Genomic DNA, 18,619 nt, shown 5'->3' on the forward strand with positions numbered 1-18,619 from the left:
TCATCTTCACAAATTTAAAACTTGTATTCTTCAAATTCAAACCTCTGTGAAATCCTGGATACATTCAGTGACACCTGAACAACATTATTGTAAGATTCAGACATTATTCTAACATCTTTCAGACCTGCCTGAGTCACATTAATAGCGGTATTCTGACATTTGACACTTCAGTAGATTATGTTAAACATGTGAATATTAGAGAAGTAAAAATTATACATCATTTGAGGCTTTGGACCAATCTAAGATCTAAATCTAAAATGTGGAGGAAAGTCTGAAACCCTAGAGACAGTTCTGTTGACACAGACACAATTCATGGTGCTAACAGCAGCCACGATCCACTGTTCTTCCTTCTGAGGAATTTCGTGTTAATTGTGTTCCAGCTGTGATGGCTTGAGTTAATGATACTAAATGCCAGTGCTTTCTGAATGAGCACACATGTGAAAACAGGGGGATGGTGTTAATAGTTTTGGGAAATAGTCTGTCTTTTGTTAGATGCAGTCATGGTTCAGGATGTTTATTTAATAGGCTCAGATAGTGTGCAGGCAATCAAGAAAAACAGTAATGATGCAAAAATCACGTGGAAGTGCATAGTGACACCTAGTGGTAGGACTGCTAACATTACAAGCAGACAGATTTGGGAGTGATTATTATTGATGCTGATATTGAAACTGAACGGAATAAACAGCATCATCATGATGAAGTTTACTACAAGTACTTAAGGTGAGCCTAAGAGAAAGAAGAAGTCAAACTAATTAAAGTTATAATAGGTTATTATGATTCCAGTAGTGCACTAAAAAGTATTAAATACATAAAGTCAGATGCAAGGTAAAGAATAGTACTTGACTTAGCTCAACCAATATTCATAATTAAGAGCACAGGAATAAAAACTAAATTAATGTGGACTGCTGCACATTTTGGTGTAGATGGAAATGAGCTGACACATAAATGGATATACCAAGCTCTCGAATTAAGATACCTCCATAAATATGCAAAAGGAGCAACAAGAAAAAGACAAATATGGTTGTTAAATATAGCAAGGCTGAGGTCAAATCAGAAATGAAAAAGAAGTGGCAGGGACAGTGGGACAGAGGATACTACAAGATTCAAATAAAAGGAGAAATGAGAGGAAACAATAGAAATAGAAAGGAAGATATATTAAGATATTAATGTCATCATTATTTTATTTATGTAATGGAAGTTATACCTGACAATGCTAATAGGCATTTGAGGCCACTGAAGGACTGAGCAAAGAATGTTAAGGATCTCTTGAATTCTTCATTCTCTCATTATCGAGGTATAATTGAAAGCCCAATACACATGAATGGCAAAAGTGACGTCATTGGTCCCAGGACGAGTGACGTTATGCATATCTGAAATGACAATGGTGGACAGGAAGGATGTCATGGTTGATATCTGACACGTTCATTGACATATGTAATACATATCCAGTCTACATATTAAATGTAAAGCCGCTCACATACTTTTTAAAGGTTTTTCGATTTAAAAAAAAAAATATATATATACATTTTAAATTTGAATATTTAATTATTTTGAATTGGACAATCAAAGTTGTTGATACAGTTTGTACTGGTAAGAATATTATCGTGGATATAATGAAGTTTAGAAAAGGAGAAATGTTACTACGGATGTCATTACAGACAGGAATGTGGATAGATTTAACGGTCTGCATGCTTCCATTTGTTGCCTCCGTTCTGCATCTAGATCTGCATCTCTACAAGAGGCGGAGCTACAGAACGGGAAGAGATGCAAGTGAGAGGCAATCAGGAAGAAGCACATATTTCGAAATCAGAGGAAATCTCAAGAGTCCGCGGACAAACCTTTAAATACTTACCAAATATTACTACAGCTCGAGCCTTAGCAGGACACACCAGCAGGCGCGCAGAGGGGCACTGGTTTCATTTGATCCTCATCTCAGAGGAAGCTGCCCTCCTCCACCACCACCACCACCACCACCACACACAGTAAACATCCTCTGACAGATGGAGAAACAGGCCGGAGCTGCCGGGGCGGCGGACGGAGCAGGGCCGAACAGAAAGCCCTGGGGCCCGCCGACCTGCGGACCAGCCGCCGGTGAGACTCTGGACAGGTGAGCAGGCTCAGTATTAAAAGAACACCGACAGAAAAGTTCGTTTTACCACAATGGTTCAGTCCACCTGAAATATTAGGCAAAATATGTTCTGAATCTAGAGGATACTGTCTTAACTTGGCATGAATACACCACATTAATATGCTCTTACTTCACCACAAACCTGCTTTTAAATTTGGTTAAATATTCTTTTCTAATAATCAAAGCTTACAACATTTTAGAAGATGTTTGAGTGCAGTTCGCCTTACATCCGCTTTAGCTGTGCTATAATACACTAACCTAGCTAGCGGTATAAACAGACGTGTAATACAGCATATTATATGATGATAGAGATGAGAGTAGCTTTTATGTTATTAGACGGAACTACCATTATGCTAACAGACGGCTAACAGCCTGAGTTAGCTCAGTGTTACAGGGCTAGCTTAAAGCTGCTGACAGACAGCACTAACGTTAATGGAAGCTACGTTATCACTAATGTAAACATGATGCACATCAGTCATATCTGACCTGTACACTAACTGACATGTTTAACTTCGTATGATTTATTTATCTGGACATTATAACGTGAACAATGTCTGACACATCATTTTTTCTGAAGGTAGAAGCCATTAACCAGCTTTAACATCTGGAAACTCATCTTTCACAGCTGGAAGCAGGGCCGCATCTGTACAATACCAGCAGGGCTCAAACTGGTCCCCCCAAGCCCCCCCCAGCATGTACTGAAACATTAAAAGTCACTGTAAAGCCCTTATAACATAAATTATGTTTATGTTTATTTAAACATTTAACACAACCAATAAAACAACAAAACAAGAAGAACAAATAAAATACAAAGACAACAATTTGAATTAACTGAATGAATGTGAGATGTCACCCAGCCCTCCACTATCTATCTTCTGAGTATTAAAATACAGGAGCACTGTTTCTTATTAAATACTTCTTTTACTTTGCTGGGGTTTTTTCAATCATTAAGCTACCATTAATGAAAGTCAATACTTCCTGGATATTAAAAGCCATGAAAACTTTAACATTGTGCCCCTTGAGCTCCTGGATGGCTTTTTTAGCAATATTTCTGTCATTAAAGATTTAGTCATTTGGTCCAGCACCTGCTTTTTTATTCTGGATGTGTGCGTCTACCACAACTTTTTCATGGTTTTTAATATGAAACATCTTTGCAGGAAGTGTTGGGTTTTGTGGACGTTACTTGAGCAGCAATAGAAAACAACTAACACTCTCTTGGTATAGTTTAAATCAATGTTTTCTCTCTTTCTCTTCAGTCCTACAGGTTCTCATGTAGAGTGGTGTAAACAGCTGATAGCAGCCACCATCTCCAGTCAGATCTCTGGACCAATCCCTGACGTGAACAGGGACAACAAGGTAGCTAACACACACACACACACACACACACACACACACACACACACACACACACACACACACACACACACACACACACATTCACACTAGTAACTGTATTTCTCATCAGTGTGTGTTTTGTAACTGATAGGCCGGGAGAAGACCAGACTTTCTGGTAGGATTGGCACGTGTGTGTGTGTGTGTGACATGGGCATAGCTTTGTGTGTCACAGCTGTTGTCATTGTTTAGTTCAGCTACTGTTGAGCTGCTGTACAGTTTCTTGTCTGCCGCGGCCTGTCAGCACTTTGCTTTCTATAGTTGCAGCTGTCCTCAACCAAGACAGATGTTCTTCTACCAACGAATAGGACTTTTTCATAATTCAAGTTTAATATATACATATTCAATTCCCAGTTAAATCTACTGTTTCAGTGCACTGATTTCATTTTATAAAAAATAAGTTTATTCTTAACTGTTATATATCAAGTGTTTGGTAACCTTTTTTTCTTTTTAAATGTTTATATACTTATTCTTTATATATAAGATTATCTGCCTCATATATCGATATCAGAATGTTTTTACTCCCTAATGTTGGCATTGGCAGTATCAGTTGGGCTCTAGAAGATACCTTAACCTTAACAAAGTACTTCATTTAACCCAAACCACAATCTCTCCCTAAATCTAACCAAGTGTTTTTTTATTCCTAAACCACAGCTTTGTCTCACCATGAAACACATGCTGTCAGGTTTTGAAAGGCACGGATAAATGATGTTGTTACTGCTGATAGTGGATATCAGATTGTTCTGGAGTTTGTGGACCAATAGAATGTTCTGTTGTTTAGTTTGGAGGATCTGTTATCAGTGTTGTTACTGGCTCTCTCATTAATAAATACATGAAACTAGTCTTTTATTGAACAAAGTAATGATTTCCTTTGACGCTAATAGAGGCTCTCTTTATTTACAGTACAGGAAACCTGGGAATGTAGCTAGAAAATCCTGGTACAGTACCATAGTTAAAGTTAAACCCCACCTGAAAACTGCATAATTAAGATCAGTAAAATTTAGTTTGTGGCGTTCACAAAATGAAATGTGTTTTCAGAAACACTGACCTCACTGTCAACACTCTTCCAACAAGTAGATCCAAGAAATCACTTCAAGCTCTGTGGAGTATTCAGAGTAACGTGTACACTTTGTTGTATCAGGGTGGAGTTAAGGTTGATTTAGGGTTTGTTCTCATGGTTCTGAGTTAGAATGAAGTGAGTATGTATGTATGTATGTAGCATGTTGCTTTTGCTTGTTTGATGTCCTGCAGCAGGTTTTTGTATTTGCTTGATATTGAACCATTGCTCTGGATGCTGCAGTGCATTTCTGCTAGTGCGGTCGCTTCAGCCTCCTGTGTGTTTGCAACCATCTGTTACAATATACTCTATAATATGGTCAGTTATATGATGGGTTATGTGTTGTGTATGTGTGTGTTTGTGTTTTTATGTCCTGTGTACATGGTGTGTTTAACCTCCAGGTGTCCAAGAGGCTGAATCCAAGGGTAAGAGTGTACAGACTGTTTCATGTGAAGTTAGCAGGTGTGTGACAGTGAGTGTGTCCTCAGTGAGAGCAGACAGCTGTGATCAGACTCTGATGTTCGAGGTTAACTGTGCACAGAGCAGTTCTTCATCTTTGCTCCTTCCACCTCACTCTGCTTCTTTTTTTCTTTCTCTCTACCCTTTTTTTCATAGATTGTTCTTTGTTCTTTACCTCTACACTCTGTGAGGAAGCAGACACTTTTAATCAAAGCCAGTTGATACATCACAAGCAGGGGTGTGATCAGGAGACACAATGGGAGTAAGTGCCATAAAGATAAGTCTGAGTTCAATAGGACGTTGGTGCAGGCAGGCACGGCACAGAGTTATGCAGATAAGAAGTTTTTTGTTTGAACCATGAACTGAAGGGAGCGGGAAGGGATTGTTGTGAACCGGTTCAAATTTAAGAGAGCAGAGCGAAGAACTACGATGGTGTATTAGGGCCATATATGTAAAAAGAAAGCTAAAACTAAAAGGTGTTCTAGACGTGGCTTGTCGTGCATTATGCCTGCTGTGGAAGAACTGATCAAATTGTATTTTTCAGTTGGGTTTAACAATAAGGAGATACTTGTTATCTTAGCCCAGGATCACCATATCATCCTAAGCATCCAGATTTTGAAAAGACATTGCAAGAAACTGGGTCTGTTTCCGAGAAAAAAAACATCAAAATCTGGACGAGGTGATAGCTTTTGTTCACCAGGAGCTGCAAGGGACCAGGCAGCTGGAAGGGACCAGGCAGCTGGAAGGCAGATCTACAGCCACTTCAAATGGGTTTTGTGGTCCAGCAAGACACCATACACCAACTTATCAAATGAATCCATCCTCAAGGTGGATTGAACAACTTAAGAGTTTTATTATATCAGAAATTCTGAGAATTTTACGCAAAATATTACATTGTGGATGATTAGGTGGTCAGATGGAGACAGCCTTTTTGGGTATTCTGCCAGGATACCAGAGAACCCCCTACTCTTTATTAATAAATACCATGGGATATTTAATGACACAGTTTAACATGTTGTTCAAAGGACGGTGTCTCCTGCACTGGAGCATTTGATGGGCATGGGATTTGGCAGGACTGCCCCCTACTCACCCAACAACACCACTTACAGCAGCAACTGAGTTTTCTCAGGAGGTCTTCCATGATTGGTTAGCTTCAGTTATTCAGCAGAAACACAGTTTACACACACACACACACACACACACACACACACACACACACACACACACACACACACACACACACACACACACACACACACACACACACACACACACACATTCACATTCACATTCACACACAGTGCATCACAGAACACAGAGAAACAAATACAATTATAACAGTGATGATAACTAACACTACACTGTGTACATCAGCAGGGCAGTTCTCTTACTACACATCCTGTAGGCATACAGTGCCAGCTCCATGTGTTCACAGCTGGATTGATTCTCTTCGTCCATAGAGTGTATGTGGGTTGACTGAAGGAGCCACAGGTAACAGGAGTGACTGGCATTGATCAGGAACACTTTGAAAGCCCTCCTCATATTCTCAGTGTGTGCAAAAGACCGATGATGTAACTGGTTTCAATTATTACAGAATTATTGATCAAAACTGATCATTTGACCACACACTGAAAGATGTCTGTTTATTTTTCTCTCTCTCTGTTCTGTTTTCTTTCCTCTCACTTTCTCCATGCTGGCTCTCCCTGCAGCAGGATTCACAGGATGAAGGGCTTTGTTACCATGGAGAAAGTGATTCTGAGCATCCTTCCAATTCTTTGGCAAGTCTCTCTTAGTCTGTGCTTTCTTCCTCACTCTGTCCTGGTCTGCATGTCTCATCCTGCTTGTCCTCATCTTCCCTCTGCTCTCCTGTCCCGGCTTTCTTCAGTTTCAGTCATAGCGTCCCAGAGAACGAAGGTAGGAAGGAAAAAAACTGGGTCGCTATGGGAATAATTGCAACTCCTGATAGCTGTCTACTAAGATCTAACAACCTTCATTTTAATCCTCTTCATTCCGCCAACTAGGTTTCAGCTGATTGTGGTAAAGTCCCCTCTATAGAAGCAGATTATATAATGCTTTACAGGTGGTTTAGCTTCTAACATGTAGTACTATAAGGATTAGCTGATTAAACAGTTGATCAACAGAAAACAGAACCACCAACAATTTGATGATTATTGAATTATTTAAAACCTTTTTAGGTCATGAATCCATTTGATAAGTGAGTGAGTGCAGCTTCTCATTTCTCAGTTCATAGATCATGAAAATAGTCAGTTGAACCGTTATTGAGATATCTGTCTTTTACTGGCCCAGATTCACCATTCATCATTTCATCAGTCATTTCATTGTTATTAAATCATTAAATAATGTATAACTGAGTCAATTAACCGTGGCTAACTAAGTTTTAACAGTGTAGTGTCACATAAACACAGCAGCTCTGACCTACAGTAACAGTAACAGCGTGAACAGCATGAAGCTCCTCACTGCTAGCTGGAAGTCATTCACGCAGAAAGTTTATGAACAATCTTTCAGCAATGAAATAACCGACTGTGTTTGCTGGCAATGTCTAATGTTGCTGTCGTCACTTATTTATATTAACGTTATTTAATAAAAGTATTTTTACTCAAACAGCAACTACGTTTGATTGAGAATACATAAAATACCAACTAAAAAAACAGCTAAGCTAGCCAGCAGCTAAGCTAATGAGCTAGCTATTTAGCTAACTACAACAGTATGGGGTTTTTTTTCAACTCTTTTTATTTGGATTTTCTGACAAAACAACAGACAGTGTGAAATGAGGTATAATTGTACAACAGTATGTCAAAGATCTTCTATACCCATACTCACCCACAAACCCACCCAAATCAGATCAGAACCAGACAGGGACAGACGACACACACACACACACACACACACACACACAGTGGTATGTTTAAACGTTCTCTTGAAGCTGGTGTACTGTTGGTTTGCTGTACAGCGTCCCAACATGCTGACATGTTTTATACTGTGGTTAAACTGAGTTAAGTTAGTCAGATTTCCACTCTTGAAGTACAGTTTCTGAAGCCAGACTGTGACCCCTGTGTTATCACACCATCACACCATCACACCATCACAGCTGTGATATCATTTTGGACTTCCTGTAGACCAAATCCAAAATCTTACCTAATTTAAATAAAATAAAACAATCTAAGCAACATTACACATTGTCAGCAAACCCATAAACACATTCATCTATTTCCATAGTCATCAGCATTTCAGACATCATTGCTGCTTTTTCATTGTTGAGACTGTTTATGAACTTTTTTGCTACACACGTAGCTCAGCCCAGACATATACAACATGGAGCCCCACCCTATCTTCAGCTGGCAGTGAGGGCTACTTCAGCTCAACTGCTGGTCCACTAACTGGTCTGTGTTCTATGTAGAACCTTCCAGCTCTGAGATACGGGGCGCAAGTCAAAATGTCCCAAAACCAGGTTCCTCTGCTACCAGGAGAGAACATCCAGACTACAGGTTTGTTTATGTATTATTTGTCATGTTTATTAAGTAGCTCACAATGTCAGTTATTCTTAAAACTTTACATTTTTTCATGTGTGTGTGTGTGTGTGTGTGTGTGTGTGTGTGTGTGTGTGTGTGTGTGTGTGTGTGTGTGTGTGTGTGTGTGTGTGTGTGTGTGTGTGTGTGTGTGTGTGTGTGTGTGTGTGTGCATGCAGTCAAGGATGTGATGTACATCTGTCCATTCAGTGGGCTGGTTAATGGGACTCTGACCATCACAGACTACAAGCTGTACTTCACCAGTGTGGAGAGGGTACTGCACCATCATGTATTATTCATGTGGAGGCTTTTTACTTTTGATTCACACTCAAACAACTTGCTTCTCAGTGTGTGTGCCTGCATCTGTGTGTTAATATCAGTCTGTGTACATCCAGGAGTCTCCATTTACTCTTGATGTGAACCTGGGAGTCATCAGCCGACTAGAGACCATCAGTGTCCCCAACCAAGGAGAGAACACCAAAGGACTGGAGTTGGTCTGCAAGGTATCACACACACCAAATATCTCATATAAAATATATATATAAATATATCACTATATTGTATATAGATTATTACAAATTTGAATATTATTACTTATTTTAACCTGTCCTGTGATCTTGTCCCTGCATCAGGACATGAGGAGTCCGAGATTTGCCTATAAGACAGAGGAGAGCCATCCAGATGTGGTGGAGGTGCTCGCCAAAACTGCCTTTCCTCTCTCCCACAACCTGGTCAGTTTCATTCAAATGTCCTCTTTATGCTAAATATGCTGTGCTGCTAGGCCTCCATATAACACACACCTCATGGACCTCATGCAAGAACATTTTCAGATTCTTCTCCTGAATCTCCCAGACCTTTTTCAATGAGCCTAACTCAGTGGTCACCAACCCTGCTCCTGGAGAGCTACTGCCCTGCATCTCTCCACTCTAACACCTGATTCTAATTATTAACTCAATATCAAGCAGCTGAAGCTAGTCAACATCAACATGAGCAAGTTTCATTGACAAAAATCTTGAATGTGACACTGCAAAGCCTCAAGCCCTGCTGTCAAAAAGACTTTTCTAGGACATGTGATGTCTGCTGCAACAGAATACAATGCTGGACAGAGACCTTTAAGAAGACTCTTTAGCAGCTGTTTACCAAAACTACAGAAATTTCTAATATATTTTTTATTTTAGTTGATTTCAGTATGAAATCTAAACTCAAACTTAATTTGTTCAGATGAAGCCATAATGATCTCGGGTCAATGTAGTGTTTTTGTTTTGTGAGGAAAGTCATAGAAAGTTTGTTCGTGTTTGTGTGTCATCTCTGTGGTCACTCAGGAATTGTTTGTGCCTCAGAGAAAATTATACAGATGAGAAAATGTATTAATCCTGCAAATTCTCTTAAATCACTTATACGTGCCTTTTAAACATTAATCTGAGGTCCAATATGTTCTGCTGTAAGTGTATGTAAACCATAAAACCCTACATATAAGAAGGGTTACAGTGAAAACAAAGGCTAATTATTTTAACTTCATTTCATATTGTTTAAACATTGATTCATTTGCCCGTCCTTGTAATAACTGTCCTGTGACATCTCCTTTGTAGCCTCTGTTTGCATACCAGTACAAGGAGCAGTATCCTGTGGACGGCTGGAAGGTGTATGACCCCATGACGGAGTACAGACGTCAGGTGACTGCACACCAACGCAATCTAGAATCAGAGCTTCTAGATTCAGCTCACATCACACACACAGCTGAGATAGTCTTCCTGGTAGAACTAACACTGACTGTATTACATTGTATTATAATGTAACTGTATCAACTAACCTAATAGTGATATAGAGTGAGAGTATAGGGTCATTTTTGCTGTCACACTATAAAGAGGAGATATCATTATTGTGATTCAGCTATGTCATGTTCTTATACTGTCTGCTTAGAAATATAGTGAAATATATCTGAAAGAAGACACACATACATACTGCAGCAATGGTTTTTATCATGCTAAAGTCGTTTTTTGTCCATGTGGTGGGTGATTTGTGTGTAAGGGTCTTCCTAATGAGAGCTGGACCATCAGTAAGATGAACAGCACCTATGAACTGTGTGACACGTATCCCTCCATCCTGGTCATCCCCACCAACATCACAGATGAAGACATCAAACGAGTGGCTGTGTTCAGAGCCAAACACCGCATACCGGTCAGTCTGAAGAGTCACACACCTGCTGACACATCACTCTGGAGCTTACAAACAGCAGCTGATAGCTTAGTTTACTTTGTCTTATACATATGTATATGTGTTATTATATGTGTATGACAAGACCCAACCCACTATGTGTTAGTCCATCTCTAATACTCAGACTGTGACTCTCAGTACAAAGATGATTGGTTCATACTGAAGCAAATTCTTAAAAATCAACTCACAACAGCTGGTCACTGTAGTTTTAAATGAAATGTTAATCTAACAGGAGGCAGCAGTGCATTTGTTGGAGACTATTTTCACTTTTTATTTTAATGCACCTTACTAAACATATGTTTTGTTCTTATAAATATTTTATTTAGTTTTTTTTCTCTGTATGAGTTAAGCCAGGTTTTTAGTACTGCGTCAACTCGATGCCGTAGCCCTGCAGAGCCCCACGCCTTCGCCTGACATGCACCTCCAAAAAATTGTAGCTACATGTCGAGGCGACGCAGAATGCGAGGGCTGTGATTGTGATACATCATTGCTGGCATTTTGACTTTTTTGATTTTTAAAGTGTTGGAGTTTCGTTGTTTTTGAGCGTGAATAAAACACGGACCAAGTAGAAGAGCACTTGATTGAGGAGGTGCAGAAGTACGAGCACTTGTACAATTCGTCTTCTCCACATTACAAAGACTGCCGAACAAACAATCAATGACTTTCACGATAGACCCTCCAGGCCCTTTAGGAACCTTACACCCCCTAGTGTTTTGGCGATGAATTGCACAGCACCATTCAACCCTGATGCAGAACTTCGAAAGGTTCATAACAGCGTCGACTAAACACAGTACTATAAACCTGGCTTTGCAGTACAAGCCAGCACACTTACAGAGCAGCTGTAAACTGATATAACAGTCTACATGAGTCTCATGTGTTACCTTTAAGACTTGTGTTTTACTGCTGTCCTGGTCATAGATCCTGGTCTTGGTATAAGTCCAGTTGTAAAAGCACACGATAGAGCGTCTCTCTATCTCGAGATACTTGTACTTATCTTGAGTGTTAGATCAGTGCTTTTCACCCTACAGGTCTTATCCTGGATCCACCCCGAGTCTCAGGCCACCATCGTACGCTGCAGCCAGCCGTTAGTTGGCCCTTCAGACCGTCGCTGTAAAGAGGACGAACGCTTCCTCCAAATCATCATGGACGCCAACGCCCAGTCTCATAAGCTCATTATCTTTGATGCCCGGCAGAGTAGTGTCGCAGTCACCAACAAGGTACTCTACACTCTACACTGTTCTACCTGTCTGCACACCCTGATACTCTACCTTCACACTGATTCTGTCATCTCTCTACAATCCACCTGATCCAGGGGAAGGATGGAGGGTTTGAAAGTGAGAGCTTCTATTCCAACGTGGAGCTGAACTTCCTGGAAATCCCCAACATCCACGTGATGAGGGAGTCTCTGAGGAAGATGAAGGACGTGGTTTATCCCACCATAGATGAAGCCCACTGGCACTCTAATATAGACCAGACACACTGGCTGGAGTACATACGGGTGAGCATCACACATGAAAACACACATTAATGACAATAATCTGTAGTCTTGTTATGTTATGTGACCAGTGTGTCTTTGTCATGTATAGCTGTTACTAGCAGGAGCAGCAAAGATAGCTGATAAACTGGAGTCAGGGAAGACGTCAGTGGTGGTTCACTGCAGTGACGGATGGGACAGAACTGCTCAGCTCACCTCTCTGGCCATGCTGATGCTGGACAGTCACTACCGCACCCTCAGAGGGTTCCAGGTCACTTACTACATCACAATTTAAGTTATATACTTTAGTCTTCATCTGTGCAACATAATAATGTACTCTGTGTGTGTGTGTGTGTGTGTGTGTGTGTGTGTGTGTGTGTGTGTGTAGGTTCTGGTGGAGAAGGAATGGATTAGTTTTGGACACAAGTTTGCTGCTGTAAGTAACCAACAGATAATGTATACTTGTACCATACATGTTCCATTACATCAGACATGTCCAAAGCTATTCCATAAAGAACAGTGTGCCTGCAGGTTTTTGTACACATGGTTTGACCAATCAGCTGTCTGAAGACTGAGATCAGTTGATTAAATGAGTCGAGCCTGGTGATCATCCACCAGGATCAAAATGAAATAATGTGGTAATGTTTAAAGCTAGTGACTTTGCAGCATTCATCTGCCAGACCTACAGGTGTGTGATAAAGGAAAAAACACATCATAAAGACTCCTAGTAAGATGTAGGTCCACCATGTTTCTCCAGTTTTAGTGTTCGTCGTCACAGATGTACAGATCATATTCTCTACTGTCAAACTCCATCATCATTGAATGACTTCTGTAGCACCCAGCAGACATGGACACAGGAGAAATAGTTAGTAGTTGGGGTTCCAATCTGAGAACTGAATGTGATAAATAGAAATGAATAATAAATAGAAAGCAAAAGGAGCAGATTTTGTTGAAAGACATTAAGGTCTTTATTAGGATACCCATTACTCCCCACACTCTTCCTGGAGTCCACACAAAACAGAAAAACTAACTGATTAAAACATCAGAATTCTTTCTCCCAACATGTTACTCTACATATTCGTATTCATTTATAGTAGTTGTATATATGCGTATACAAATAGATACATACATATATATGCTGCATCTAGACATACAAACATATACACATGCATACACACATATGCTAAGTTCATAAGCATTCATGGTTAAGTCTTGCATCATATTTCTGTACCTAATGATTATCCTATATTTTTTTTTAAACTATTTACACAATATGACTACAGCTGTAGGGCCACTGGGTGTTTCACTTGTTTTTTAAAGCTTGCTTCATTGTGTTTTAGTCTGAGCTGGAAGTGAGTTCCATGCAACTGTGGTTCCATACAAATCTGTACGTTGCTTAGATTGAACACATATTTCCAAAATCTCCCAGAGGTGTTCAGTTAGGTTGATGAAGACCATAACAAATGATAAAACATGTCACTACACTGTACATTTTCATGCCTGTATCATCTGTAACAAAAGGCTTCCAAAAGCTGTAGAGAGACTCCTTACTTCTAAAAGTTATTAACAGAAGCAGCTGAGAGTATCTGTGCTTGTCTCTGCCTGTGCTGAGTTGATCATGTGTGTCTTCATGTGTTGCAGCGTGTGGGTCATGGTGATGAGAATCATGCCAACTCAGAGCGCTCGCCTCTCTTTATCCAGTTCATGGACTGTGTCTGGCAGATGACCCGACAGGTCAGGATCCTGCCTCTGATGTCATCAACTAATAACAGTAGAAGTTAATAGAAGCTGCCACTCTCCACTAATCACATGTGTTGTTCTGACTACAGTTCCCAGCAGCCTTTGAGTTCAATGAGCTGTTCCTCATCACAGTTCTGGACCACCTGTACAGCTGTCTGTTTGGTACATTCCTCTATAACAGTGAGCAGGAGCGGACAGCTAAGGTGGGTACTACTCCTACCACTCCTCAGGTAACATCATGTGACTGATGATCCGTATCACTTTAAAAGTCTTTTGTTTTCTCTGCAGGATGTTCAGAGCAGCACCATGTCCCTCTGGTCCTACATTAACAGGTAAGCTGTGTGTCTGTCTCATTGATGTGAATCAGTGAGAGACTCTCTCTGACTGTTTGACATGGTCTCCTAACAGCCAGCCTGAGGACTTCACCAACCCCTTCTATGTGGACTATGAGGACCATGTTCTGTATCCGCTGGTGTCCTCCAGACATCTGGAGCTGTGGAGCAGCTACTACGCCCGCTGGAACCCACGTATGAGGCCACAGGTAGGCTGCAGCTCTGCCTGCTGATGGAGGATTACTGGTGTAGCAGATTGGTGGAGTTACATTCATGCATTTCAGTGAATAACATTTCATTCTCTTTGACTTATGGCACTTTTTTCCTTCATCTGTTATGAGTATTAAATTAAAGAGTACGGTTTAGACCTGCTCAGTGTGAAAAGTGCCTTGAGATGACTTTTTTGTGATTTGGAAATATATAAATAAAGATTGATTATCAGTCACTATTGATAGACCTCTGTGCTGAAGAAAAAGGAAACTATAGATTACAAGAATAATGTTAGACAACTTTGACCAAGAACACATCTTTATAATATTACTACACTGTTGAAAAATTACAACTTTATTCATAATATTTCATATAATCACAATGTATAATGTCAATACTTCAAATAATATGCCTGTTAATGAAAAATGAAAATGACAGCTTATAATATTCTGCTTCTTGTGAAATATAAGCTGTGTGAGGAAAGAGTCACAATAGTTAAAATATCTTTTCTGATAAAATAATGTTACCAATTATTTGTATTACAGCTTTTTATTGTAAAATTATGACTGAATTACTCATTATGTATATATTTATGTTAATTTAAACCTGTAGCTCATCACACCTTTGTTTTGTAAAAATATGACTTTAATATATATTTAATAACAAATTGATCATCAATGCTGGATTACTAAATTGGAATAACCTAGCAACTGCTTCAGGGCCCAAGGTAACCATCAGTAACCATTTATAACCATATATAATGGCAGTAAAGTCATCATTTTACAATAAAACATTGTAATACAACATAATACAATTGGTAACATTATTGTCACTGTGTGCTCTCCTCTTTAGCTGCTGCTCTGCTAAATTCCATTCACCCCACCTCTGCTCCACTCTGTCACCTCCACCCCTTACATAACTATCTGGCTATGAGTGAGCAGGCAGGCGAGGCATATATGGTGCCCAGGTGAACAAAGTTGGCTAATGAGGTGAGAGTGGAGCAGAGGTGGGGTGAAGAGGAGACGACCACTGTGACAATGATGTTATAAAAAAAAGTTCAAATATTTCTAAAGTCTGTATTTTACAAGAAAGAGGCAGAATATTACTAGATGTCGTTTTGATGATCCAGACTAAATAAAGTGACTGTTGTGATTGTGTTTCAGGTTCCGGTGCATCAGACTCTGAAGGACCTGCTGATCCTGAGAGCAGAGCTGCAGAGGAGGGTGGAAGAGCTGCAGAGAGACGCCACCTCCCATTCCCTGTCCTCCTCCTCTGAACACTCCCCTTCCCCCACACACACAACTGGAACACCACTGCACTCCGCCGTCTGACACACACAGACCAGAAACACACCTACACATCACTGTCATACACTCCCACAAGTGTTCTGCATGTTTTACCCCCCTTACTGCGATGTTTACAATGTGAGAGAAAGACATTCCTACATTTGTGAAGGAGCATTTTTTTTGCAAAGTGAAAAGATCTCAAGATGTTTGTAAAGTCAAAAGTATTTAAAGAAGCTAAAGAATCTAACAGTTCAGTTCTTGCAGTCTCCATTCCATTCAAAATTGCTTAATCATTGAATAAAGTGCCACCAATTTTAACTGCAGGTATGTTATTAGAACTGTTAGCTTTTGTCTCAGGGCTCTGCTTCGTCAGTATTCCTCTACTTCCTCTCTACAAACACTGCCTCCTCCAAACCTAAAGCACCACACATATCTTTTTCCTTTATTTGTTTAAAATATGTTATTATATCTTTACTTTACATCTCCATGTGTCAGCAGTGGCTCTACTCCCACATGTGTGAGTTTCTATTCTGTGTTTACCAACCATGTTACTATAGTGATGTTTCTTCTGACCAGTGTTTCTCACTAATCAACCAAACTAGAGCGTCTGTAGTCAGAGCTGATCTCAGTCTGTAAGTCCTGTTTGACTGTTCCTGTCCTGTTTTTTTTTTACAGCCTGACAGCACACTGTATTTTTTTAAAAGCAATACTGATATTTGAGGGTTTAATAATCCAATAATGACTTATCAGCATGATATCAGTTTTTTTTTTAAATACATAGAAAAATTTGTGTTGACAAGGTTCCTTTAAATTATTTATTTAAAAAAAAATTGTGACCAAGATGTGTACAGAGCAGGATCGTGTCACTGCTACCATCTGTTGCCTTTTGTGTGTTTTTTCTGCTCTCTTTTGTTGAAATTTGCCAGTATTCCTTCTTACCTCTGTGGGGTTTTTTCTTAAGATTTATTTTTGGGCATGTTTGCCTTTTATTTCACAATAGATGGCAGAGAGGCTGGCAGGAGACAGGGAGAGAGGGGGGGGGGGACATGTGCTGTAACCACTCAGCTACCAAGGTGCTCCCTTTGCCTCTGTGTCTCTGTATTAAATCCTGCTTGCAGACCTGCTTCAAAGTGAATTTTCACCTTGCATTATTCATGCAAATTGAACAGATGGAGTCATTTCAGTCCATCCAAACAGCCAGTGCACTGACTGTACAGTTGTTAGCTGTAAGCAGCTCACATTATATGCACAGAGTGTGTGACTGATCTCAGTACTGACCAAAAACTCTTCTTTGTCTTCTGTTCTGGATGTTTATAGTTGAACATAAAGTCACATTCTTCTATCTGATGCTTATTCTCGCTGGTGAATTTGAGTCATTGCTTTATGTGCAGTGCACCACAAACATTCGTTGATAGTTAAAACTCATTCATGTGTTCTATAACAATGGTGCCATGCTAGGCGGCGTGACAACAACCAGCTCTGAGCCAAGTGTGAGTGCTGATTATGGCTTCAACTCTCTTCATTTTGCCTTTATTTCAAGAATCCAATTTAATCTGTAATTTTATTTAACCTGACATGAACAAAGTTAGCTGGATAAGAATTTGTAGGATAACTTTAGCTGGCTCATGTTTGCCTGGATTAATTAAACCATGTAAATAACTTTTAAATAATCACATTCACACTCACAACTCTGTCCTGTGATTTTTGAAGTGTATTTTTACAGATCATATGTAATATAACCCCTACTGGCATGTGATTTGTATATCTTGTCTTTTTTATGTTAATAACATGTCTGTGTAATGAAATGAACCCCCTCCACCCTCTAATGAGCCATAATCCCTTCAGACATTCCATTTTAAACAATAAAAAAAAGGAAGAATTCAAATGTCCAGTCTCTTTCTTGTCTTTTCAAATGTTTTATTTAGTAGGTTGATATTAGTAACAAGGAGGTGTAACATATTGCCAGAGTTATAGTGGAATAAAAGAGAAAGCAGAGTTAAGGTTTACTATTACACTTCAAGCAATGAAGACTGTCCAACATTCAGTTGTCAGAAAGACACATTGTTCAACACTTGTAAGCTACAGTAAGTGTGTATACAGTATGAAGAGAAAAGCATGCATCAAAGAGTCTATGAGAACAGTATTGTGTGTATGTGTTGTATGTGACAGCGTTGCAAAGCCAGCCCTCGAACATCTGGAGTCTTTTTACTTCTGGGTTTCAAAGTGGAAACGACATATTCATGCATTCAAATGTGTTTCTGAATCGGAAAAGTGAGGTTGTAGGATTTGGGCTGGCTGTGCAGGGCTCAGTGTCAGGCACCACAGAGGACAGTCAGAGGCACCATGATTGACAGAAGCGCTCAGTGTCATGTGACTAGATCTACATAGGTTGTGTTCAGTGCTATGTAAAATGCCCCCTCCTCACACTAGCAGCTACCTATCATTCTCTGGCACTGTGTACTCCTAACTGTCTCCTCCATCATAGTGTGACCTGTCTGTCTCGTGTCCTATGAGAGAACACCCCACCACAGTCCAAACACCTGACCATTGACAGGTATTTAAAGCAGTATCAACATCTACAGTGCCAACAATAACTCATTCATTCACATGTTGTGTTTTTAAGTGAGAATTGTACAAGAACATTATGTGACAAGTCATTACACATTATTTATAAGATATCAGGTGCAATTTATTGTCCTTTCATGGACGTAAAAATGTCCCTTTCTACATTCTCACACATGCTCCTCTTCCCTCTAATCCATCAAATCTTCATCTAACCATTACAGCTAATTCAAGCGTT

At 39.8% G+C, this 18,619-nt stretch overlaps 1 protein-coding gene across 1 annotated transcript; it reads left to right on the forward strand.

Annotated features, from left to right (window-relative positions):
• The first annotated feature begins 1,874 nt into the window (after positions 1-1,874).
• On the forward strand, positions 1,875-17,660 carry mtmr1a (myotubularin related protein 1a). The gene is made up of 20 exons (XM_062444795.1): positions 1,875-2,107; positions 3,385-3,484; positions 3,615-3,638; positions 4,979-5,002; positions 6,749-6,814; positions 8,455-8,542; positions 8,743-8,837; positions 8,959-9,066; positions 9,196-9,294; positions 10,153-10,236; positions 10,592-10,741; positions 11,806-11,994; positions 12,090-12,275; positions 12,364-12,522; positions 12,640-12,687; positions 13,893-13,985; positions 14,081-14,194; positions 14,280-14,323; positions 14,400-14,532; positions 15,697-17,660. The coding sequence occupies exons 1-20, from the start codon at positions 2,001-2,003 to the stop codon at positions 15,862-15,864; spliced, it is 2,079 nt and encodes a 692-aa protein (XP_062300779.1). The 5' UTR covers positions 1,875-2,000; the 3' UTR covers positions 15,865-17,660.
• The last annotated feature ends 959 nt before the right edge of the window (positions 17,661-18,619 follow it).

Source organism: Scomber scombrus, chromosome 23 (genome assembly GCF_963691925.1).
Source record: "Scomber scombrus chromosome 23, fScoSco1.1, whole genome shotgun sequence".
Classification (NCBI taxonomy): Eukaryota; Metazoa; Chordata; class Actinopteri; order Scombriformes; family Scombridae; genus Scomber; species Scomber scombrus.